This window comes from Sus scrofa, chromosome 15, assembly GCF_000003025.6.
Source record: "Sus scrofa isolate TJ Tabasco breed Duroc chromosome 15, Sscrofa11.1, whole genome shotgun sequence".
NCBI classification, from domain to species: domain Eukaryota; kingdom Metazoa; phylum Chordata; class Mammalia; order Artiodactyla; family Suidae; genus Sus; species Sus scrofa.
Genome location: NC_010457.5, coordinates 16,028,629 through 16,054,432, shown reverse-complemented (window position 1 = coordinate 16,054,432; position 25,804 = coordinate 16,028,629). Strand labels below are relative to the sequence as shown.

The following is a 25,804-nucleotide window of genomic DNA, read 5'->3' as shown; positions in this document are numbered from 1 at the left end:
CTGCGTTGGGGTGGCAAGTGGTGAATTATAATGAAGGATTATGTTCTGGGTATAATGAAATAATCTCCAACCACCACAGAAGAGGAAATACCAATTTATAGAACCAGTGTTTCGTGGAACAGTCTATTATCATAAATAGCCTGGGGAAAAGGAAAAGTGTTAGAATCTCAGATAAAATTTGAACGTTTTGGTGACAGCAAATTAAGCCCATAACTGACCACCTATGTTATTATTCATAGTAACACAAGGCTTCAAAACATATGCACTTTAAGTACAAAGGATGTAATATACACCAGGATAAATATAATTAAGGCTACCATAGGTTATATGTGAAAGTTGTTTAGAAAGTATACCTGAGTTCTCATCTTAAGAAAAAATATTTTTTCCATTTTCTTTTTTTTAATCTTTTTTTTTAAGGCACCAACGGCATATGGAGGCTTCCAGGCTGGGGGTCAAATCGGAGCTGTAGCCACTAGCCTAGGCTATAGACACAGCAACGCCAGATCCGAGCTGCGTCTGTGACCTACACCACAGCTCATGGCAATGCCGGATCTTTAAACCAGCTGAGATAACCCTGGGATGGAACCTGCGTCCTCATGGATACTAGTCAGATTTGTTTCTGCTGAACCACGATGGGAACTCCATTTTTTTTTTCTACTTTTTAACACTGAATCTATCTGAGATGATATATGTTCAGTAAACTTATTGACATAAGTCAAATCATTATGCTGTACCACTTAATCTTATACAGTATTGTATGTCCATTATATGTCAACAAAACTGGAAGAAGAAAATAATAAAAAATGAAGAAAAGAAAAAATAAAAGATAAAAAGATATAAACAAATGAACAAAGACACATGCCTTTTTGGGCCAGCAATTCCTAGGACCATATACTATATATAAACTTCCACCCTAGTGGAACTGTATACATACAGTTACTCACTGTACTATTCATTATAAAGGCGTAAGAGTGGAAATGTAACAGAGAAGAGTGTCCATTAACAGGGAAGTAATTAGAGAAGTAAGGTACAAAGAGAATTCCACATGACTGAAAAAACCAAACGTATGAGGAAATTATGTATGCATATAGAAATATCTGTAAAAAGTACTGTTAAATAAAAGGAAGCACCAAACTGCACGTGTCACATCATTATGAAAAATGAGGGGAAGAGGCGTGTGCATACTCATATACACACATCTGCTGTCTATAGATGCACAAGGACAGGAGAACCCAGCAAACCTGGTTGCCTGCAAGGAAGGGAATGGATGGTTGGGGGTCAGCAACAGGATGAAAATCTTTACTGACAACTTAAAGATTAAATTTGATGACAGCACTTTGTTTACACAATAAATGTGCTCCCCAGCCCAGCTGGCTCCCACATTTGGCCTTGGCCAAGGCCTGGTCAGGGCCCAACCTCACCTGGGGCTGGATGTTGGCAGCCAGCAGGGCATCAATGAGCCGCACATAGTAGTTCAGGCCTGCTTCATTGATGTACTTGGTGGTTCCATCAGGGAGGATGCGAGTCCAAGAGATGGAAAAGCGATAGTGGGACACACCCAGGTTCTGCAGGGCGACTACATCCTCAGCAATCTTGTGATAACTGTCACAGGCCACATCTCCAGTGTCATCATTCCCAATCCTCAGTGGTGTGTGAGAAAACGTGTCCCAAATACTGAGTCCTTTGCCATCTGCTCTCCATGCACCTTCGATCTCAAGACAAAAAGACATGCTCTAATTAAGTCATGTAGTCAAGCCCTCCCTGGTCAGCAGGTAAGTACTCATCAGGATGTAAGAGGCCATTACCTTGAGTGAATCCAATCTGCAGCCAGGGAACAGCCCCACTTGCATGTTCTTATGGCATCTAGGATTGGCCACCCCCCGTTTCTGAACTCCTACAGCTTCCTATACACACTTTCCGTACATCACAGTACTGTCATGCTGCACTATGTAATTATGGTCTTGCTGACTGGCTTGACTTCCACAAGATTGAGGTCTGGGCATTGTGTCTCTCATCTTCACGACCCAGCAATCAATGCAGCAGTGTCTGGTATATGGTGAGTACTCACTAAAAGTCTGAATGAACAGTTCCATATGAGTCAAACTCAGTCAAAGCCAAACAAATCCTGTGATGCCACTTGGGGACCCAGAGTTTCTAATCAGGACATGTGTTACTATTTCTGTGCCTCCTTTTCCTTCTCTCACCTAACCTATGGGGAAACTGACCACAAGCCACTGGGAAAACACATACTTATGAGCTTAGGCAGTCTGATAAGTCCAATTTCTATAATTCAGATGTTTAAAACATCTTAGCATATATGGTGTAAAACTCTGTGACTGGCTGCAGCTAAGGCAGTGCTGACATCCTACCAGGAATGCATGTCCAGGGTTGGCCAGCACAGCCCCTGTGAGAGCGGCAGGGCCAAGGGTCAGCAGGAAGGCACCCTGTGTGGGCCATCTGGTGGGGAAGAGAGGCTCAGTGGTTGGGAGATTAGTTAATTCAGGGTGACTGAGAAAAATGAATGACTATGTTAAGGATATTAGGAGCTAGATTTCTCACCATTGTAGAAAGGAGATTAAAAAAAAATGAGAGGTGAGAAGGCTTCCATCAACCCTGTGGAGTTGGACTGGAATTGCAGATATCAGCATGAACCCAAGGGTTTTCCGTTTGTTCTGGGGTTGTTTTTGTTTGTTTGTTTGTTTTGTTTTGTTTTTTGTTTTTTTGCATTTTTGGCTGCCCCAGGTCAGGGATGTGATCTGAGACACAGTTGTAACCTGAGGCACAGCTGTGGCAACACTAGATCCTTTAACCCACTGTGCTGGGCTGGAGATCAAACCCATGTCCTCATGCTGCAGAGATGCCAGCAATCCCATTGTGCTACAGTGGAAACGTCGAACTCATGGTTTTTAACATAAGCAAAGATGTGGATGGACATAGAAATACATATAAATGCACATGCACATGTGTATACATATATGTGTTACCTAGCTCTGTCCGCTGAGAAGGCCTAGAAGTAGTGACACTTCAGTAACACTGAGCACACTTAGCATCCAGAGCTTGGTCCCTAAATGCCTAGATCCAATAACAGGATCCAGGTCTCATTTGTGAAATGGCTGCTTATAGAGAAGGGGCAAAAAAGATGAGCCTCAAACATCTGGTTGCCAGAATGAATTAGGAAATTGGTCAAAGAATAATGGGTCATGTCCAAAACACAGATCCAGTTAAACTACAATCCACCCAGCAAAATGTGGGATGGTTTAAACATCTAAATACATAAAAATGGCAAGGGCAAAGGTATAACCCACTGGGAGAAAAAAGGACTTCTTGATATATCAATACATGTTTTGGGTTTTTTTGTTGTTTATTTTATTTTATTTTAAATACATTTTTATTTTATTTTATTTTATTTTATTTTATTTTATTTTATTTTATTTTTAGGGCTGTACCCAAGGCATATGGACATTCCCAGGCTAGGGGTCAAATCAGAGCTGTAGCGGCCAGCCTATGCCAGAGCCACAGCAACGTGGGATCCAAGCCGCATCTGTGACCTACACCACAGCTCATGGCAATGCCAGATCATTAACCCACTGAGCAAGGACAGGGATTAAACCCACAACCTCATGGTTCCCTAGACAGATTCGTTTCCACTGCGCCACGACCTGAACTCCTCAATATGTGTTTAAATAAGTGGAAGGAATAGACAAACCTCTACCTTTCTGGTGAATGCCACTTAACAAATATAGAAGGAATTATGAACTTAGAAAATCAACATTTGTCAACTATCACAGTAGTAACTGATCCAGGCCTGTAGCCTATGACCTAGAATAAATCCCTAACCACAGGTCTAGAATGAAGAAGTCTAGCTATAAACCTGTGGGGCAGGGGTGCTCACCCATGGGCTATTTTGTCCCTGAAAAGATACTTGGCAATGTCTGGGGACATTTTCAGTTGTTACAATTGGGGGAGGAGTCTGCTGGCATCTAGTGGGCAGAGCCAGGGATGATGCTAAACATCGAAGAGTCCTCAGGAAAGCCCCATAACATCTTGACATTGGGCAAAAATGTCAGCTGGGCCAAGATGAAGAACACCTGGGAACAGGATTCTGTTTGCATAAAGGAAGAGTAACAGGATCTGGTCTCTGAAATCTTGGCATTTCCTCAAGTGAACTTTCATGTATAGTGTTGGCCTCAGCCTCAGAGAGGTCCAAGAGCTATGGTTTTCTTCAGGCCACGAAACAGGATACATGAATAGTTTCTTTTTTTTTAAATTACTCAATGAACTGTATTACATTTATAGTTGTACAGTGATCATCACAACCCAACTTTATAGCATTTCCATCCCAAACCCCCAGCCCATCCCCCCACCCCCAACCTGTCTCCTTGGGAAACCATACGTTTTTCAAAGTCCATGAGTCAGTATCTGTTCTGCAAAGAAGTCATGGATACTTTCTGTGTTTGTGTGCTGAGTTAACATGACAGAAATTGGTCTAAGAATTCATTATACTTTGGTAGTGAAGTCGTCTAGGGGCAGCTACCCTCACCTTCCTCAGCAAAGTTTTTAGCAGCTATGGTCATCCAGAAAAAAACCCAAAGGCTGAGCAACCCAAAGTCCTGTCAGCTCACACCACTGACCCTGCCCCCTGCACACTGAGCACACAGACTCCCCACTCCTGTATCAAAGAAAATAAATGGAGGCAGCATAGGTAAAGCAAGGACCCACCCCTAACTGCCTGGGCAAGTCACTCTTCACTTTAATATCTTTTATTTTTCTGAAAAAAAAAAAAAGGAAATTCTCATATTTTCTGCATTAATGAACTTCATTTAGCATGAATAAAGTGACCAACAGTATGAGGTTATTAGGACATCAGAAAAGCCCACACCCACACGATAGCCGCTTTGATCAAATTATCTGCTTGCAAGAGCCTAGGTGAGGAATAAAGGGATCCAAGCCGAAAGTCTTCATATCCACACGTCTTTGCCTAAGTGTTTCTGCCGGGCCCCACCTGCTCCATCTGGCCTGCTAACACCCATCTCAGCACAGCCCTTGTATCTGTGCTGGTCTACCTGAATTTGGGGATGTGGAGAAGCCAGGCTGACTGGGAGGAGGCTTCCCAGACTCCCACCAAGGCACCTGCGTTTCCTGCCACAGGTCTATGGAAATCCCCCACTCGGGCCTGCCCACCCCTCCCCAAGCCCAGGGCCTGACACACAGTAGGTACGCAAGAGATGTTGAATTGCCCTTAACTCCTCCTCACCTGATATGCAGCAGTAGCCGCACTCCAGATGAAGCCCTCGGGAAACTGGCCATACAGAAACTCATCCTCCGCGGGCAGGGGCATGCCGTTGTTGGTGATGACCTCTGTGTAGTACCTGGCGGAGGCTCTTGCAGTGCGAGGTCTGTTCACATTATTGAAATCAACATGGTACAGTCCAAACTTGACTGTGTATCCGTTCAGCCACTCAAAGTTGTCCATCAGAGACCATGCTGCATAGCCTCGAAGGTCGACACCATCAAGCCTGTAGGCTGGAAACATTCCAGAGCGAGCAGTGGAGAGCTTTATATCAGGAGGGCAGGGGCCCCTGGAAGCCCAGCCAAGGGCTGGCTCCTCAATTCAGGGAGCCCTGCACCTTCAATTTGCACACACAAGTTAGGTCGGTCCCGAGAGACAGATCAACTAGTCTCTTTCTTTGTGTCAGCACGGATGCCCCCATAGCAAGAATTAATGCCTGATCTTTCCCAAATCAAATTCTTCGTTGGAGTAAAGGGACATGTCTGAAACTCACGAGTCTCAGCCCAGTTGAGAAGTCAAACACAGAAATGTGAATCAGGGAAGAGTATTGCTTTGGGGCACATGGAACCCACCAGAAAATAAGCTCTGTGTCAGCAGAGAGTTATTTGTAGTGTTCACTGCTAGATTCCCCAGCACCTAGAACAGACCTTGTCACATAGTAGCTGCTCAATAATCAATGAATGGACCCATGAAAATACTCTTGTGGGACTCTGTGTGTACATTTGGGGAGGTGGCCATCGCTTTCTTCAAAGGGAGAGGTAACCCCTGACGGGGAACAACTCACGGATTTAGGGCACAAAACAGAGATCTGACCGTGGTTTGTAATCCCCTCTGCCCCACCATTTCAGGCCATGGCATATGAATATTGGATGATTCTATAAGGGGGACATGAACCTTCACGTACCTTTCAAAGCTTCATTGATATAGGTTTTGTGGTAAAATATCCTATCGGTATCTTCCACTCCCGGATCTGTCAGCCCCACTCCGTTTTCCGTGATGTAAATGGGGATGTCGCCATACTCTTCCTTGATCCAGTTGAGCAGTCTTCGCATCCCCCAAGACGCAGCTCTGTTCACTGCTGTCGAAGGCCAGGAAGGATCTTCCTCCTCCGTCAGCTCCTGGTCGTCTTCGTAGGAGGGCGGGTTTAACCTGGGTGTTGCATGCCGCACGATTCTGGAGGAGTAGGTGTTGAGGCAGAAGACGTCGGCCGTGGCCCTGATGTAGGCCTTCTCTTGCTCAGTGAAGCTGGGCAGGCGGGACGTGGCTAAGTGCTGTAGCTCACTCCTGTTGCCCACTTTCCACTTCATGGCGTCGGGATAGTCTCCGTTGCGGAAAATGGGGTGGGCGAACCAGCCCAGTGAGAACTGTAGCATCCGGTCAGCTGCCTCCACGTCCCTGGGCACCCCCGGCGACTGGGGCTCTGCCCAGTGTGTACTGAGGCTCAGAGAGATGACCCCCTTCTGCTCTTGCCTGTATTTCTCATCGTACGTGTGATAGACCGTGGCATGAGCTTTGAGGATTGCATGGCCAATCCTGTAAGGTCCCGAGCCTGGGTCCTTCACGTTTGGGGGGAAATCCCCTGAGCCATACCCCAACCACGCCTGATACGTGGGCTCGTTAAAAGTCATCCAGAACTTGACTCTGTCACCAAAGGTCTGGAAACAAAAGTCTGCATAGCTGTTAAACAACTCAGTCAAGGCAGGATTCTCCCAGCCTCCAATATCCTGGAGGGCCTGGGGCAGGTCCCAGTGGAAGAGTGTCACCATGGGAGAGATGTTGCTTGCCACCAAGCCGTCGATCAGCCTGTTGTAATAATCGACACCACGTGTGTTGATGGAACTGTTTCTCCCGGTTGGGAAAACCCGAGACCAGGAGATGGAGAAGCGATAGGCCTTCACCTTCAAAGCTCGAAGCATATTCAGGTCAGCATTCAGGTGGTTATAGCTGTCGCAGGCTACGTCTCCAGTGGCATTGTCTTTCACGTTGCTCCCTGGGGTGTGGGTAAAGTTATCCCAGATGCTGGGGCCTTTGCCGTCAGCATCCCAAGCTCCTTCAATCTGATAGGCCGATGAGGACACGCCCCACAGAAAGTCATCCCGGAACGTGCCATGGTAGAACAAATCCCTCTCAAACTTGGGCTGGTTGGAGAACTTTTCCCAAACTACCTTAGCCTTGGAGGGCACCTCGGATGGAAAAGCGAAGGCTCTGATTTTCTGGGGGATGTCTGCTCTACTGGATGGTGGCTGTTCTTTGACTGCCTTGCTGAGGAGACTGTTCTTTTCAATCATGCTGGTGAGAAAGTAGGCAGACTTCCTGGGAGTCCTTGACCTGCTGCTGTCGTTGAAGTTGACGTGATACAGCCCAAACCTCTGGCTGTACCCAGAGGGGCCTTCGAAGCCATCGAGGAGAGAACGAGCAATGTAAGATCGAACATCCACGGAGTCCTCCTTGACAGCTGTGGAGAAAAACAAAATTGGGGTTGTGGTAAAGTCTTTGTTACGGATGTTGCTTTTTTATTTTTAATATTTTTAAAATAGAGACATTAATTTGGGGTTTGCTAGCACTGTGGCCGAGGAGATACAGATTCAAGAAGCCGTTGAGTGTCCGTCATGGTGCAGTGGAAACGAATCCGACTAGGAACTATGAGGTTGCAGGTTCGATCACTGGTCTTGCTCAGTGGGTTAAGGATCTGGCGTTGCCATGAGCTGTGGTGTAGGCTGCAGACGCAGCTTGGATCTGGCATTGCTTTGGCTGTGGTGTAGGCTGGCCGCTACAGCTCTGATTTGACCCCTAGCCTGGGAACCTCCACATGTCGTGGGTGCGGCCCTAAAAAGACAAAAAACAAAAAATAAAAATATAAAGAAGCCATCAATGAAATACAAAAAAACCTCTGAAGAAAACAAAAACAAAAACAGAAGCACTTGAATGGTATTCCACAATCAAATGGGGGAAGCGTGGAAAGGCGATTCCCGGGAGGTCACATACATTGCTTGTCAAGAATTATGACTGTGCCTGGCAAAAAAAAGGGGGCTGGTGAAGGAAGGATTGTTGGGGTCTGAAATGGTTACATAATTGCACATGGGCTTTAAAGGTTTTCCTTTAGACATCAAAGTTTTGGAGGTAACTTGGGTTATCTTCAAAATATTAACCTTTTTTTTGCTCCTCATAATGAGCAAATGAAAAATGCACAAAACCTGTCCAAAACATTAGGCCACATGTATGGCCATAAATCTCAGTCCTGCTAGTATCAGGACTTCTTGGTTTAAAACAGAATACATGAATCATCGAATCTTTAAAAAAAAGTGTGCTTTTTTTTCTTCTTTATGTTTAGCAATATTGACTAAAATAATCCCATATTCCATTTAAAAAGGAGAAATAAAGCCTAAGGTTATCGTATCCCTGAAGATGGTGGAGGGAAAAAAAACACAAAAATTATAACTAAATGTATAACAACTATTGACTAAATAGACTGTAAACGACCAAAAAAGATATCCTGCACTCAAAAGACAAGCCACAGTGAGATGGTGCTCACGCAAGGGAGTTTTGTGATGTAAGAAACCCCATACCTGCTGTGTGAGCAACCCACAAATTGGAAAATAACTATATAGCAGAGGCTCTTCCAGAGGAGTGGTAGCTCCAAACCCCACATCAGGTTCCCCAGCTTGGGTGTCTGACCTTGGGAAGAGAAGCCTCAAGAGCATTTGGCATTGGAGGCCAGCAGGGCTTGAGCATAGAAACTCAACAGGACGGGGGAAACAGAGACTCTGCTCTTGGAGGGGTGGTCACAAGGTTTCACCTTGGTAGTCTACAGTGCACTGGGTCCTAGGGCAAAGAGGGACATCATAAGCATCTGGGCCAGATCTACTTGCGGGTCTTGGAGGGTCTCCTATGTAGATGTAGCTGATTTAAAAAGGAGAAATAAAGCCTAAAGAAATATATTCCCTGATACAGTAGCTTGAATGGTGGTCCCTTGAAAGATATGTCCACATGTTAACCCTAGAATGTAAACTTATTTGGAAAAAGAGGTTTTGCAGCTGTAATTCACTAAGTTGAGAATTCTCAAAATGAGGCCATCTTGGATTAACCAGGTGTGCGCTTATTTCAATGACAAGTGTCTGTATAAACGACATAAGGGAGAAGGCCATGTGAAGATGAAAGCAGAGATTACAGTGATAAAAGCCCTGCTAAGGAAGGCCTAGAGCCTCCAGAAGCCAGAAGAGGCAAGGAAGGATTCTCCCTTAGAGCTTCTAGATGGAGAGTGTCTTTAGTAACATCTTGAGTTGGGACTTCTGGGCTAGAGAAAAATGGTCCAGCCAGCCAACCAACAATCAGAGCAATGATATAGATGACTGTATAAGACTTAGGCAGTATTGCTCATTCACTCAATAAATAATTTAGGAAGCATTTACTTTGTCCCAGGATGCTACAGTATGCTCTAGGAACACAATTAAAAGTCTCACAGGGTTAGTGGGTAGAACAGAGAGCTAAGCCAGAAACAGAAAGGATTGTGGGTCCACTCACCGGATGTTTGGGCACATCTTTTTTTTTTTTTTTTTTTTTTGTCTTTTGTCTTTTGTTGTTGTTGTTGTTGCTATTTCTTGGGCCGCTCCCATGGCATATGGAGGTTCCCAGGCTAGGGGTTGAATCGGAGCTGTAGACACCGGCCTACGCCAGAGCCACAGCAACGCGGGATTCGAGCCGCGTCTGCAACCTACACCACAGCTCACGGCAACGCCGGATCGTTAACCCACTGAGCAAGGGCAGGGACCGAACCCGCAACCTCATGGTTCCTAGTCGGATTCGTTAACCACTGCGCCACGACGGGAACTCCTGGGCACATCTTTTAATCTCTCAGAGCACCAGTTTTCACGGTTGTCCCGTGAAGATAACATCTGCCCCTACTTCCTCACAAAGGATCACTTGAGAGAGTGTCTGAAAGGGATTCCCTGATGCTGAGAAGAGCACACACAAAGTATAAGAGAGGATGTCTGACCTGACCAGCAGTAGGATGTCGGCCTCCATTCCTCACTGCAGTGCCACGGCAGGTGACACTCACCAACTCTTCCTCTTTGACTCTAGACAAGCCCTTGAAATCTTCTCAACGTAGCCCTCTAGGCAGACAACTAGCTACTATCAATTCATTAGGATGGCCATGAGAGATGAAACCTATCTGCCACTCTGTTTTACTTGGAATAAAAGGACATAGGAAACAGTATGTTAGGTAAGAATGAGGCTGTAGAAACGGATTAAGTGGATCAAAGTGAATGACGTGGAATGCAGATTTTATACCCAGTGAAAGGACATGAAGATCAATGTGGCCGGAGCAATGAAGGAAGATTTAATGGGCTGGAGTCCCATCCTAAGTGTCCTCAAGCCACCTTGTAATGCCATCATCATTTTTCCGTCTGAGTCCCTCCCTCTGTGGCCTGTGAGTCCCCTCTAGAAAAAGTTGGCGTTTGTTTAATGTTGTACCCCTGTTTTCATCCACAATGTCTGGCATGCAGTGAGCACTCCATAGTTATCTGTTAACTGAATGCACTGAGAGATGATGAGGCCTGATGGATGGATAGGACTCAGATGGGCAGAGTGTAGAAGGGAGCGTTCTAGGGAACAGGAGTATAAAAGCAAAGACTCAAGGCCTTGGAGGGAGAGAGTGAATTAGAAGGCTGATGTGAAGCACTCACGCTATTACTACCAATTCTACTTTTCGGCCTCATTCCCTTGGGAGACTGTCAGTCCCATAACACAAAACTCTGAAGATTTGATGAAGTATCACCCATGTTCCAATCAGCAGCATATCCACATGCTTACCCTTGAGCACCTCATTGATATATTGGTTGAAGTAGGTGACTCTCGAAGAATCATGGAGGAGATCTTCACCTTCCCCTATGGGCATGCCATTTCCAGCCAGGTAGATTGGAACTTTTCCTCTTGTGTATTCCAAGGATACAAACCGCAACAGCCTCCTTATACCCCAGGGCACCACACGGATCCAAGGGGACGCGGTCTGGGGCCACGTGGGATCCACGTGTTGGGAGAAGCCTCCGATGGTATCATAGCTGGGGATGCAGGTATCTTGGTGGGCCTTGCTGATGAGGCGGGAAGTGTAATGGGACAGGCCTAGAAAGTCGGCAGAGCCTTTCAGGAGCTGCTTCTCCACCTCGGTGAACTCAGGGAGCTGGGCCACGGGACTGGGGCAGCCCTTGTTCACCCGTTGGACCTGGGCCCTCAGGGTGGCTGGGTAATCTCCATCCACAAAGATGGGGTGTGCAAACCAGCCCAGCATGAAGTGCAGGAAGCGTTCAGATGCTCTCAGGTCCTCGGGCCTCTCTGGGGACAGGGGTTCTGCCCAGTCGGAGTTCAGCACAATGCCCACACGCCCCTGCTGCCTTGGGCGATGGTGGCTGTTGTAGTGGTGCCAAGCCCTGGCGTGAGCCTTGAGGACCAAGTGAGCCACCTTTGAGGGAGAAAGAAGGAAATACAGGTCTTAGTCACAACAGCAGCACCCACAAGCCCACGACGAGCCAACAACAGCAATGTTGGCAGGTTAACACCAAGGTCAAAAACGGTGGCAAGTTCATGACAACAGTAAGGCTGACAATGTCAACATCATTAATGTCAACACCAGTGTCAATAATGTCGTCAGGTCATCAACAAGTTAACAATGTCAGCAAAACATCAACAAGTCAACACCACCACCAAGAAGTTAAGACTGATACTTACTAACAATGTAAACAAGGTGACCACATGGACAGTGCTGACGTCAACAACATCAATAACATGGACCACAGTCTGAACAAGTCAACAACATCCACAACAGTGTCGACAAGTCACCACCACCATCCCCAGGTCACTAGCAGCAGCATCACAACCATATTAACAAGAACAGGTGTTTTGACCTCTTTCCCGTGAGCCTCACTTATGTGGCAAGTACAGTTACTGATTCCACAATTCAGATGAAGAACACAAGATCCAGAGGGGAGAGAACGCAGGTAGTCTGACCTTAGGCCTGTACTGTCACCCATAGTGCTATTCTGCCCAGTAACTATTTACTGACTAATCAACAACTGATTGGCCGTAGGGGGAGGGGATCATTTCAGTTAACACACAAAGGAGGGGGCAATTCTTTCTAGCCCACCTCTTCTCCATTCCACTGAATGAAATCTAGAAGGAGAAATCACAACCAGGATCTTTGTGTAGACTTAACTCAGGGTCTCACCAAAGTCAACACCTTTCCTTGGAATACCGTGAGAACCTGGGCAAAAGCAGGGTGTCTGGCGTAAAGCAAGCCCAGAGACCAATCTTGACTTTGTCACTAACATCCTCAGTAAACTCAAACCGTCTTCCCTCTCAAACTTCTTGTCTGCAGAAAGTGAGTAATTGTCTCCAGGAAGTGAGTTTTCTTAGACAAAATCAATCAGTGCCCTATAGGTCCCTAGCCTAGACCTGGTAACTGGTACAGGGTTGAAATATGACCATGAGGAGACCATGATCCCAGGGAGACTTTCACTGGGAATGCCACAACAGAGGCAAGCTGTCTTTTCTGCTTGCTGCTGGTCTTGAAATATGTGAAAGATTGAGGCCATCTGGCTACGAGGTGGTTCAAGAATAAAGCCAAGGAGGGGAGCAGGAGAAGAAGAAAAATTGGGTCCTGGTAACATCACCTGTAGCCTGAGCAAGCTCCATTTTGATCACCTGAAACCAAGACTTTTCAGTTTCCTAAACTCAAAAATGCCCTCCTTGCTCAAGTCAATTGGGTTCTTTTTTCTTCCTTTTTTTTCTCCCTTTTTCTTCCCTTTCTCTTTCCTTTCCCTCAATCCTTCTCACTCTTGTCTGTCTCCTTCTTTTTTTCTTGCCACACCTGTGGCATGTGGAAGTTCCCAGGCCAGAGATCTAACCCACGCCACAGATGCGACCTCAGCCAGAGTGGCAGCAACGCTAGATCCTTAACCCACTGCACCATAAAGGAATGTCCCGGGTTGGGTTTTCTGTCACTTGCAGTTAAGAGTCCTGGCTAACACGGAAAACTTGCTTTGGAGTCAAGTAGACTTGGGCTCAAATGTTGGCTTCAAACTGCTTAACCCACTAGCGATGTCATCACGACTTAACTTCTCCTCCTCCTGAGCCCCCTTCCCTCATCCATCAGAGCTGTTCTGAGGATGTAGTCGCCATTTTTAAAATGTCATAACAGCGTTTGGACAGGTAAAGTGATTAACAATTTATGGTTCCTTCCCTCCCTCTGATCTCCTCTAAAGGAACAAAAGGAAAGACTTGCTGATGGGAAGGTAAAATGACCTTTTTCCCAACCACATATCCTCTCTCCTCCAAGGAATAGGCACTGCCATGATGGGAAGTACCTTAAAAGAGGCCACCCCTGGGTCAGAGATGCCTGGCGCATGCTGACCGGTGCCGTAGCCCGCATAGCTCATCACCCACGGCTCGTGGAAGGTCACCCACATCTTCACACGGTCCCCAAAAGTGGAGAAGCAGAAGGCCGCGTAGTCCAGGAAGGCATCCACCACACTCTCATTCTGCCACCCCCCACGATCCTGCAGGGCCTGAGGCAGGTCCCAGTGGAACAGGGTGGCCATCGGCTCGATGTGGGAGTCCAGCAGGCTGTCGATGAGCTTGTTGTAGTAGGCGACGCCCTGGAGGTTGGGGCTGTGCCCCTGCCCAGAGGGGAAGATGCGGGACCAGGAGATGGAGAACTTGTACACCTGGGCCCGGAGGCCACGAAGCAGGGCCACGTCAGTGTCCACCTTGTGGTAACTGTCACTGGCCACCTCCGGCGTCGCTTGGCCTTTGGCGGTGTCCTGGTGCCCGAGTCTGTCCCAGACGCTTGCCCCTCTTCCGTCCTCAGCCCAGCCTCCTTCCACGTTAAAGGCTCCTGTGGAGACGCCCCAGAGAAAGCCTTCGGGAAAAACACCCTGCAGGAGAGCATCCCGTTCTGCCCTGGACTGGTTGGCAAACGTCTCCCAGACGGCCTGATACGCCGAGCGGGGCGGTGAGGAGTCTACTGCTGTCTCCGGGTCCAGCTGCAGGGCAGCCTGAAGCGTCAGGCTGTCAGTCAGAGAACAAGACCTGCTGTGGGAGGAAGGTGACATAAAGGGACATCGTAAGTGCACACTCTGAGTTACAAATGCCCGTACTGACAAATGGCAGCAATCTACTTAATCAGGAAAGATTCTGGAAACTCTAAGTCGAAAGCCATATCCCTAAAGTCGGGGGCAGGATTTGACTGGTAAGTGGGAAAGTTATTATCATTGCCCCTTCTTAGATGCGTTATCATTGCTTCAACATCAGAAAAAGTAGTGTACTGTTGCTACGGTTCTCTGTATTCAATCACCTTTGAAGACTATCCGGAGGGATGATGAAGAGTTTTCTTCTTATAATGTATGCTTTATAAAACAGAATAATACCAATAACCTCAACTTATCAAGCCTCTTTTTAGAAGATTTTATGGCTGCACCAGTGGCATATGAGAGTTCCCAGGCCAGGGACTGAATCCAAGCCGCAGCTGTGGCAACACCGGATCCTTTTAAGCCACTGCACTGTGCTGGGTATCAAACCCACGCTTCTGCAGCAACCCAAGCTGCTGGAAGAGGATTCTTAACCCACTGCACTTTGGTGGGAGCTCCCACTGAGCCTCTTGATTTTGTGCTCATCACTGTAATAAAAATAAATGCATAGAATCTCACTTCCATTTTAAAATAAATGTATGAGATAGGTACTATAATTACAATAATCCTCCTAAGGAAAGTGAGACTTGAAGATATAAGTAACTTCTGGGCATCATGCGGCCAGCAACTATTTCCCATCCTGTGCTGAGTGTTTCAGTAAACGAACGGTGTACCACTTCAACATCAACCCTGCCTACAACTTCCTTTCTTCTTCATGCTGCCTTGAGTATGTCCTTAATGGCATGAGCTCAATCACCCATTCTGGACCACGAGGTAGAAATGTTTTTAAGGATGACAAAGCACCAAAGTAGGAGCCTAGATTCCTGATGATTTTACGCACTCTCCACTGTCCATCTCCAGGCTTCCTTTACTTATATACTCATGTAAATATACATACACCTTTTTTCTTTTTTACATGAGAACTTCTCCTTGATCATACAGGTTGCAAATGGTAGAGCAAGGCGTTTGTGCTTTTAACCACATATCACTTTGTATGTGTGGAGATGTGTAAACATTTATGAGCATAGATGTCTTTTTATGTTTTCTTTCAGTTAAGTATACCTGAAAGACACATATATCAGAAATATAGCTGAAATAAAACACAATATAAAAATGCTACTTTCGTATGCAATAACATCTGATATATTCTATTTAATTCTAGTCTGTTTTTCTCCTTCTCTCTCCTCCCTCCCCCCCTCCCTCCCTGAGTCCTGTCCCCCAGGCTGGAAAACAGTGTATGATAACGTGCACAAGTTACGCCAGTAGAGTGCAACCTTGAGGAAGGGTTGGTATAGGTGGGTGTCTTTGGCCTGGAGAAGGAACAAGCATGGGAAAGAGGGGAGAGTACGAGAGCATCTCCCTGTCCTAGGGCCATCATATGGAGAGGGCCTGACACTTATTCAAGGTTGGTCCAGGGTGCAGAACTGCTGGAAAGGACAGGGACGCTACAGAGGGACCTCCCTGCCATGAAGTGTGGTCTGGGCTTCACAACCGAAGCTCTTCCGTTTTCTAAAACATAAACTCATCTGCATTTACTAGAAAAGTGGTACGGGGAAATCCACTGGCTTCCACACCATCCTTTTCTCACTGACTTGAGAAGCACAGTGGAATATGGGAACATGAGAGTGATACAATTACACAGATAACCTAAAGTCTGCTCTAAATTTTTCTTTTAGACAAATACCATATGATATCACTTATAACTGGAATCTAATATCCAGCACAAATCAACATCTCCTCAGAAAAGAAAATCATGGACTTGGAGAAAAGACTTGTGGCTGCCTGATGGGAGGGGGAGGGAGTGGGAGGGATCGGGAGCTTGGGCTTATCAGACACAACTTAGAATAGATTTACAAGGAGGTCCTGCTGAATAGCATTGAGAACTTTGTCTAGATACTCATGTTGCAACAGAACAAAGGGTGGGGGGAAAGAATATAATTGGAATGTATACATGTAAGGAAAACTTGATCCCCTTGCTGTACAGTGGGAAATTTTTTTTCTTTTAGCATAGCACTTACAAATTTTGGTACTTTGGTCATGGGCTAAGAAATTATTTCCAACCCTACGCTAATTCAAAAACTTCGTCCTGGAAACGGTCAAACTGGACTTCTGCCCCGCTGCAGAGCTAGCTTTCCAGTCTACCTTGTCTCCTCATTGGGAAATCGTTTCACATTTCATGTGAAGAAATGGGGCAGAGAGCTCACTTCACTTACTCAGATCACATAACCTCAGAGATGGGTGGATCTATCATTAACCCAGCCTGTTTTCCCCAGTCTCATGCTGCCTCCAACAAGATCTTAAACTAGCAGGCAGGGGCTCAAACCTCAGTTCTGCTGGCTGAGTGCACTCGGGTGAACTGCAAGGTGACTGACTGACTGGTGAGAATGTCAGAGCCATGTGAGGCCCCGAAGATGGCACTCCCTGCTTTCCCCTCTGACACTTCACCTCTAGAACGGCCACAATAAACTCACTGGCCCGAGAGGAGAATGGCCACAGTCCCCTGAGATCATTCGTGTCAAAGAACAGCAGAGTAGCCTGCAAATACCAGTTACTGAGAGTCCACAGGAAATCTAACATTACCTTTTCTTGGAACTTGAAGAACAGCTCAGGAATGTATGAATATCAAACCCAATGGTGAACACTTGGTCTTCATTTAGGGCTGTAAGAGAAGGAGTTTAATTCACAACCAACCAACAATAACATGACTGCCATCAACACTTCTCCTCACTCACACACCACAAGCAAACTCCAAGCAATGGTTCCAAGCCCCTGTGGAAAATTCCACGGGCTTCAGATTTAAGGAGGGCAGAAGTGATTGTTTTCCTGCTTAGTTCACAGTAGCTCTCAAACCTCCACATGCATCAGCATCACCTGCAGAGCTTGTTAAGCACAGACTGCTAGGTCTGCTCCAGCGTTTCTCCTCTATTTCTTATCTGAGTTTCTGATCTGAGGTGGGCTCTACAATGTGAGGGCCAACAAGCTCCCAGGTGATGCTGACGATGCTTGTCTGGAGACCAAACGCGGAGAACAACTCATTCAGAAGAACTCAAGACATCAGCAAGGGGAGGCTTTCTTTTTTACTGTGCTAAACTATGCATAAACATAAAACTGACCACATTAACCATTTAGAAAGGGGTGGAATTTAAGAACAGAATTCGTTATGCCATCAAAGGTGAGTTGAAAGGAAGGTTAAGCGGCATCCATGGATGTGGTTCATGAGGTCTGCAAAGCCAGTTCAGCCCTGGTTACCAACTTCTCCTATATTTGGACCTCACACAGAGACTGGACTGGGTACCAGGGCACCCAGGAGTGTGCCGCTCAGCCCCTTCCTGCAGAGGGTCTGGTGGTCCTCAGCCCCTGAGGCTTTGGCCTACCCCACTTTCCCTTGACTGAACTGGACCAGGAGAAATCTTGTGATGCATGGCCTGCCAATCAGATTCACGCTCAAGAGTCTGAACTGAAAGACACCAAGGAGACGGACCATGAGCTGTGGGCCCTACACCTGAAGGTTTTGATCAGGTGATGGCGACATGAACAAGTAAGGAGGCTGGAGTGGGGAGGCAGTCCTGCCAAGGGGGAGCAGAGATGAGAGACCTTAACAGAGGGGTAATGGCAGAGGACAGACAGGCACCGAGCAGTTGGCATGCTTCCACACGACATCTGAGGCCTGATGGTCTTTATTTCCTTAAGACCAAGGCATCCTGAGCATCCTTGTACAGAACCTCTCTTCTTTCTTGGGCCAGTAGGAGCTAAGGGACCAACACTAAGAAGGCCAGGGACACTAAACTCATCTGGAGTGTGCTCTCAGACCTCAGGCGAGCCCTCCCCCAGCCACTCCTCCTGTTGGAAATCCAGACTTTCAAGATAGCTACCTCACCAGCCAGTGCTCCCAGCGCCACTCCAAACCTCTCCAGTGATGGTCCACTCACCTTTGAGGAGGCTGAAGAGCACATCGGCTGGGTTCTTCCTGGTGGAGAGGCAGTCCTGGAGTTTCAGACTGAAGATGAAAAGTTTCACATTTGGCTCAATGGTCTGGAAAAGATACAGGCCAGCAAGTGAACTGAAGCTGCCTAGAATAAGGCTTTTGTTAACAGGGACGGATTTTCAAGATGAGAAGCCGCAACACTCAGTCTGGATTTGGAAATGATGGCTCATCCTCTCAGTCAATGCGGAGAGCTGGTCTAGGCTCTGAGGGTAAAAAAAAAATCTTCACACTGTTCAGTATCATAGGCCATCTCCCGACCGAATCCCGAAGAGACAGGCTCACTAGGCCATCATCTCAGGCTCCGAGGTACCTCCTAGAACCAGGCACCCAGTATGAGGATCAGGAACAAGGTGGTCTGCTCATGTCAGGGGCCTGCTTGCCACCATCACTGTATTTATGGGTGTCCAGGGTTTGCTTCAAAACATTCTGGTTTGGGAGGGAGAAGGTAGGGTATAGATGAAATAGGATCGTTCAGGAGCTGGTAGATTTTGAACCTGGGGATGGCTTCATCATACTTTTCTTTCTACCTTTCGCCAGGTCTGATATTTTCCAAGAGGAAAGTTAAAAGGAGCGATCTTCCTTAATACGGGGGCAGCTGTGATTTTTTTCTCCCATTTCTAGCCATTTCAGTGTCCAAAGAAACATCTTTAGGCGGACATGCTATTTGACTTCACTTTAAGTTACCTTTTGGGGGGAGGCTGGATTTGGTTATTTTTCCCACACTAGGTTTTCCTTGCTCTGAGTTGTTAAAGGCTACCGTGAAATACCAACAGCAACTACTTAAAAAGGAGCCAGGCATGTTCTTGATTTTCTTAGAGCTACCGGTAACAAAGAGGTGCCTTGAGCTCTGATAAGCTAAGTTGCTCAGGACCACTTAGTGAAGCTGGAACTCACACAGCCTTGTTTGTCCTTTCCCTGTGCTGGGTCAATGCAGAAAAGCCAAACCACCAAGGGATCCCAGGGCTCTCTCCTTCCTGAAAAGTCAATGCTGAGGCAGCCTGAGCTATCTATCACAGGACTGGAGAGCTAGAGGAGCCTTCTGCTGAGTGGGGCACTCCCTGGTGAGCAGAGCCTCTTGTGATAAAGGGATGTGGGACCCTGATCTGCACCTCCTGAAGGACTCAGAACCTGTGCGTGTGCTGTGGCTCCTCAGGTCTGAAGACACCTCTGGGCCAGAGGGAGTGGCAGCTGAGGCTAAGGGAGGGGTGTGCAGGTGCTCTGGGGAGAGTGGAGGCATAATGAAGCTTGGTTTGTTAGGGTCAGTATTTACATGACCAGGAGTTTCTGTCGTGGTGCAGTGGAAACAAATCCGACTAGTAACCATGAATCTGTGGATTCGTTCAGTGGGTTAAGGATCCAGTATTGCCGTGAGCTGTGGTGTAGGTCGCAGACGAGGCTCAGACCCCATCATTGCTGTGGCTGTGGTGTAGGCCAGCAACTGTAGCTCCAATTAGAGCACTAGCCTGGGAACCTCCATATGCTGCGGGTACGGCCCTAAAAAGCGAAAAGTGTGTGTGCCTGTTTACATGACCACCATCCAGGAAATGTCCCATTTTAATCTCAGAATGAATGCTGGAATTTTGATTCTCTGTAGCTTTCCATATAAGAGAGCAGAGAATCCATGGAAATGCTTACCTTAACAAGCCAACCCTCATTATCCTTTCCAGGGAAGACTGTCTAGTGATGCTGTCTATGGAAATCTCCCCAGAGGCAGCTCTGCAAGTCGATGCCTCTTGGTGGAAATTCAATTTACCCATCATCTCAAGCATCAAATATCTAATATGCTCTCGGGAACTTTGCCATTCACCACCAATATAGAAAATAGTTCAAATTACCTGCAATTTTCTCAGCTTTTGTGGTAAACTTGTCTCACTTTCTTGACATTCAGAAGACAAATCAAGAGAGAGGAAGTCGACTGCATCCTAGAAATAAGTAAACCGGGTCTTTAGAATACAAGCAATTTCAAGACAAAGAACTGCTCAGAAGGATTCTTTTTTGTTTCTTTCCTTATTACTAAATTACTAAATCCCACTCCAAGATGGGAATTTCCAAAGGAGAAACAGAATGAGGGAAAGCTGGGAGAAGTTGAGAATGTGGAGGGGGCGCCTATATGTTGTGGGGAATATATCAGCTACGTACTTAGAAAAGTGATAGGTACGCTGGAAGTGCTCAATAAATGTGGATGACTGAAGGCATGTGTGACTGAAGAAGTGTCTTATGCCAGAAATGGTGAGTTTCCACCAAGCACTAGGAAGGGATTCAGAGCAGCACCCTCCTCATGGCCCTTTCACTTTGCAGGATGGAGGCAGTGGGGTCCTCAGCCACCCACAGGCCACTTATTAATCTCTGCAGACCCTTCTGGAGTTTGGGATTTTGTTCTAATTGTAGGCTACAGTCCCAGCTAATTTTAGGGCACAGTTTAAAGTCCACCCCAGTAAGCCCTAGCCTGGCCCATACTATTATCTGAGAACATAGCTTTCATGGTTCATGGACATTGCCATCCATGCTCCAATCAATAACATAACCCTCTGCCCTGTCTCTGTCCTTCATGCACTCTAAAACTACAGATTGCATCTAAACACCTATAGATACCATGGTGATTCCCTCCCCGCCCTTCTCAGCAGGCCATTTCTAGCCTGCCACACCAGACTGGTGTCTGTCTTTTCTTCCTCTCTTCTCTCAGGACAAAGACTACTTATAATGGCATCTGGTAACAACCTAGTGCCCTAGGACCTCTGATAACTGACTCTCTGATGGCTCCCTATGGGTTGCCCAATCAAGTTATCATCAGTGCTTACTGAATATTTCACAGGCTTGCTCACCTCTGTCCTCTCAGCTCTTACTTTATCAATTCCATATAGTACATGGTCTTTGAGCTCCTACTCTTGAAAGTAACTGTGCTAGGTACAGTGGGTGGGATTCAGGTTGAAAGATAAGATCCACAGAAGCTTACAACTTCATACAGAGTATTAGTAAGTGCACCAACTATATGAAGGAAAGGCAGAAAGTTAAAAGTGCTATAAGACAATTCCACACCAGTGGTCCTCAAATCTTGGTGGGGATTAGACCCACCAGGGAACTTGGGACACCTATGAAGGCCCAGGGCTGTCCCTCCACATTAAGCCACCAGGGAACTTGGGACACCTATGAAGGCCCAGGGCTGTCCCTCTGTGTTCTTTGCTAGCTCCCCATGTGGTTCTGATACAACCAAGGCTTGTATCTAACTGGTCTAAACAAACAGCTAAGGGTTCCCAGTGGGGAGAGACCATGCCAGATTCAATGAGGGAGTGTTATTAACAGAGGCCTGCTGATGGAGGCACACTCACATGGATGTGAAAAATGGGAAGAATTTTGTTAGAAGAGATTTGAGGAAGACTAGGAGGATAAGTAGGACTTCAGGTAGGGAATGCAGGAAAGCAGAAAGAAAGCATAGCATACATGCTGAGAAAAAAGGAGGTGAAGCCAGAGAGAGCACAGGAGAGCCTGAATGAGCTGCACTCTGGAAGACCCTGAGGAATTTCACCAGTTCAGGGGATTGTAGCTTCCATCAGGGAACTGAGCAAAACTGCGCTTCGGAAAATGATCTAGAAGCACTGCCTGGCATGACCTGGGGTAAAGAAACCAGTTCAAAGGCTACTGCTTGACAAGTGCTTTTCAGTCAGCACTTTGGTCTCCTGAGCTCATAACTGATAGCAGTTATTACCACTTGTAAAAGAATTTTGATGGCATTCTGGCCATACAGACCTGGTGCTGGTCATTCAGAAGCTTAACACGTCCAATTTATCTATTTATTTATTGTTATGGCTAAACCCATGGCATAGGGAGGTCCCCTGGCCAGGGATTGAATTTGAGCCACAGCTGCAAACTATGCCTCAGTTGGAACAATGTCAGATCCTTAACCCACTGTGCCACAGTGAGAACTCTCAAGTTTGGTTTTTAAATTCCTGAGCTGGAAAATCTGAAGTTGGACCATGACATATAGATTATAGTGTCCATCATATGATAGACACCAGTGGCTGATGTACAGCAGGGTGGTATCTGTACAGTACTTTTAATGCTACAGAATTACAGAAATCAGTTGTTTTATCTGAAGGCTTTCCTCACTGCCCAGCAACCAACATTACCAGGGCCAAAGCTGTTTAATTCTAAGATTTTTAAATTTTCTTATTAAAATTATAGTTTAGGGAGTTCCTGTCATGGCGCAGTGGTTAACGAATCCGACTAGGAACCATGAGGTTGCGGGTTCGGTCCTTGCCCTTGCTCAGTGGGTTAATGATCCGGCGTTGCTGTGAGCTGTGGTGTAAGTTGCAGATGCGGCTCAGATCCCGTGTTGCTGTGGCTCTGGCATAGGCCAGCGGCTACAGCTCTGATTCGACCCCTAGCCTGGGAACCTTCATATGCCGTGGGAGCAGCCCAAAGAAATAGCAAAAAGACAAAAAAAAAAAAAAAATTGTAGTTTAAAAGCTGTATTTAGAGGAAGTAGAAACCAGGATGGGCACTCTAGGGAGCACACGATTTTTTTCAAAAACAAACAAACTGGGAGTTCCTGTTGTGGTGCAGTGGAAATGAATCTGACTAGTATCTATGAGGATGTGGGTTCTATCCCTGGCCTCGCCCGGTGGGTTAACGATCTGGTATTGCCATGAGCTGTGGTGTAGGTCGCAGATGCTGCTCAGATCCCCCCATTGCTATGGCTGTGGTGTAGGCCTGCAGCTATAGCTCTGATTTGACCCCTAGCCTGGGAACTCCCATATGCCGCTGGTGTGGCCTTAAAAAGCAAAAAACAAACAAAAACCCAAAAAACAAAACTGTTTTGTAAAAACTGACCTCTCTTCTAATAAGCTCTTTTAATAAAAAGTCAGAGCAAGCAGAGGCAATTAACTTCTTTGTGTAGGCCAAAGCTCACAATTGACCAAGTGAGAGCTGGGCTCAACAAATAAGGTTTTGGGAGTCCCTGTCGTGGCTCAGTGGTTAATGAATCTGACTAGGAACCATGAGGTTGAGGGTTCGATCCCTGACCTTGCTCAGTGGGTTAAGGATCCAGCGTTGCTGTGAGCTGTGGTGTAGTTAACAGACGCGGCTCGGATCCTGCGTTGCTGTGGCTCTGGCGTAGGCTGGTGGCTGCGGCTCCTATTGGACCCCTAGCCTGGGAACCTCCATATGCCGCGGGAGCAGCCCAAGAAATGGCAAAAAGACAAAAAGACAAAAAAGAATAAAATAAATAAAATAAGATGTTGTTTTAAATTTGCTATAAATCTAGAGAAGGTATCACACTCAGAAGAGGCCTATTTTAAGACATTTAAGAATCTCAAGCCAACAAACAAAACTTCTTGCTTTTAGAAATTAAAACCACAACTTTCCTGAGAAGTTACAGATGCTATTTCTTTGGGCTGTCATCACCTTGGCAAGGACAGACGTGGACGGTTCTGGCAGGAGCTGGGAGACTGCTTCAGCTCGTAGGACCACAGAGAGCTTTCCTCCTGAAACCAACCAGAAGAAGGGCTGCAGGTGAGAGGAAGGAAGCTGTGACCACAGAAGCCACTGGGGGACTCATTTCCTATCCTTGTAACCTCTCTATTCCATGTTCACTGACTTTAATAAGGATTTCTGAAGGAATCACTCACATGATTTCACCCTAGGCAAAAGATTTTAGAAAACAAAATAGCTTAAAAAAAAAAAAAAAGTCCCTTTAGAGCATGTTTCATGTAAATCAGGATGGTGAAGTGCAGGACACTTGTAAAGTTTTTATAATAAATGCAGTCCCTTCTCCCAACCCCAAGCAATACGAAAGGCAGAAAAGAGAGAACTACCTCCTGAGTTCCTAATGAGGCTTGGCCTCTGTGTTCTTTAATAGCTCTCCATGATTCTGATACACACCAAAGCTTTGGCAACCACTGGTCTAAACAGCTAAGGGTTTCACGTGGGGAGAGACTTTTGAAAGGCAAGGTGCTCTAGGGGACCTCTGCTACTTGTCTTTATTAACTGTATGACCCTTACTGCACAGTGAGGGGAACACAAAGGAGATATAAAATGTGCAGCTTTTACCCACTTGCATTGACACTTGATCACCTAACAGTGCTGCTCAAGCCTGTGTGCATCAGAATCACCAGCCCTGCCTATCAGGAGACTGGGGTAGGCCCAGGAATGAGTGCCTTTTAACAAGCTGCTTGGGTGTCTCTGATGCAGTGCCGCTTAGACCACAGTGTGAGACATGCTGCTGTGGACTTGTTGGCAGTGCCATCTAACTCTTTGATTCACTTAAGGCTTTTTCTCCTGCTAGATTGTGTGCTCAAAACAAAAAAGGAATAAAAGCAGAGTCTGAGACTTAAACTGTAAGAGTATATTTCCGACTTTTCTACATCCAAATTCTTTACAGAAGAAACATCACCCTAGCCAATGAAACCACCACTAACAACCACTGCTAACTACGAAAGCACTTTTTTTTTAATTAAAAATTTTTTGGAGTTCCCGTCGTGGTGCAGTGGTTAATGAATCTGACCAGGAACCATGAGGTTGCAGGTTCGATCCCTGGCCTTGCTCAGTGGGTTAAGGATCCGGCATTGCCATGAGCTGTGGTGTAGGTTGCAGACATGGCTTGGATTCCACATTACTGTGGCTCTGATGTAGGCCGGTGGCTACAGCTCCTACTAGACCCCTAGCCTGAGAACCTCCATATGCCACGGGAGCAGCCCTAGAAAAGGCAGAAAGACAAAAAAATAAAAATTTTTTAAAAAATTTATTTTTACTGCTGCTCATGCAGCATATGGAAGTTCCCAGGCTAGGGGTTGAATCAGAGCTGCAGCTGCCGGCCTACACCACAGCCACAACAACAAGTGATCCAAGCCTCGTCTGTGACCTATACCCTAGCTTGTAGCCACGTTGCAACCTTAACCCACTGAGCGAGGCCAGGGATCAAACCCACATCCTCACTGACACTATGTCCTGTTCTTAACCCGCTGAGCCACAATGGAAAATCCTATTTTCCTTTTTTTAAGTTTTATTGAAGTATAGTTGGTTTACGATATTGTAATAATTTCTGCTGTACAATAAAGTGATTTGGTTGTGTATATATACACACATCCATTCTTTTTCAGATTATTTCCCCATATAGATTATCACAGAATATAGTGTAGAATTCCAAAGTGCTTATTTTGATAAGGATAATGGAGCTTTGCAATCCTCTGAGTAGGGAATATCACTCAGAGACATTTAGTCCTTATTCTGATAAGATAACACTAGTTTTTCCAGTTATTCAATGATTGTGCCCAATGGAGCCATTTCACCTTCCACAGATTTCTATGTCAGCACACACAGAATATGTACTCAGCTTACACTGAATACTTCAAAATG

At 46.2% G+C, this 25,804-nt stretch overlaps 1 protein-coding gene across 1 annotated transcript in view; it reads right to left on the bottom strand.

Annotated features, from left to right (window-relative positions):
• The window catches only part of LCT (lactase), a 55,545-nt gene that overhangs the window by 17,188 nt on the left and 12,553 nt on the right, over positions 1-25,804 (bottom strand). Inside the window, 9 exon segments of the mRNA XM_021076418.1 lie at positions 1,422-1,712; positions 5,255-5,523; positions 6,195-7,745; positions 11,102-11,747; positions 13,648-14,374; positions 17,050-17,128; positions 18,399-18,501; positions 20,290-20,376; positions 23,855-23,934. Coding sequence (XP_020932077.1) covers positions 1,422-1,712; positions 5,255-5,523; positions 6,195-7,745; positions 11,102-11,747; positions 13,648-14,374; positions 17,050-17,128; positions 18,399-18,501; positions 20,290-20,376; positions 23,855-23,934 — 3,833 coding nt within the window.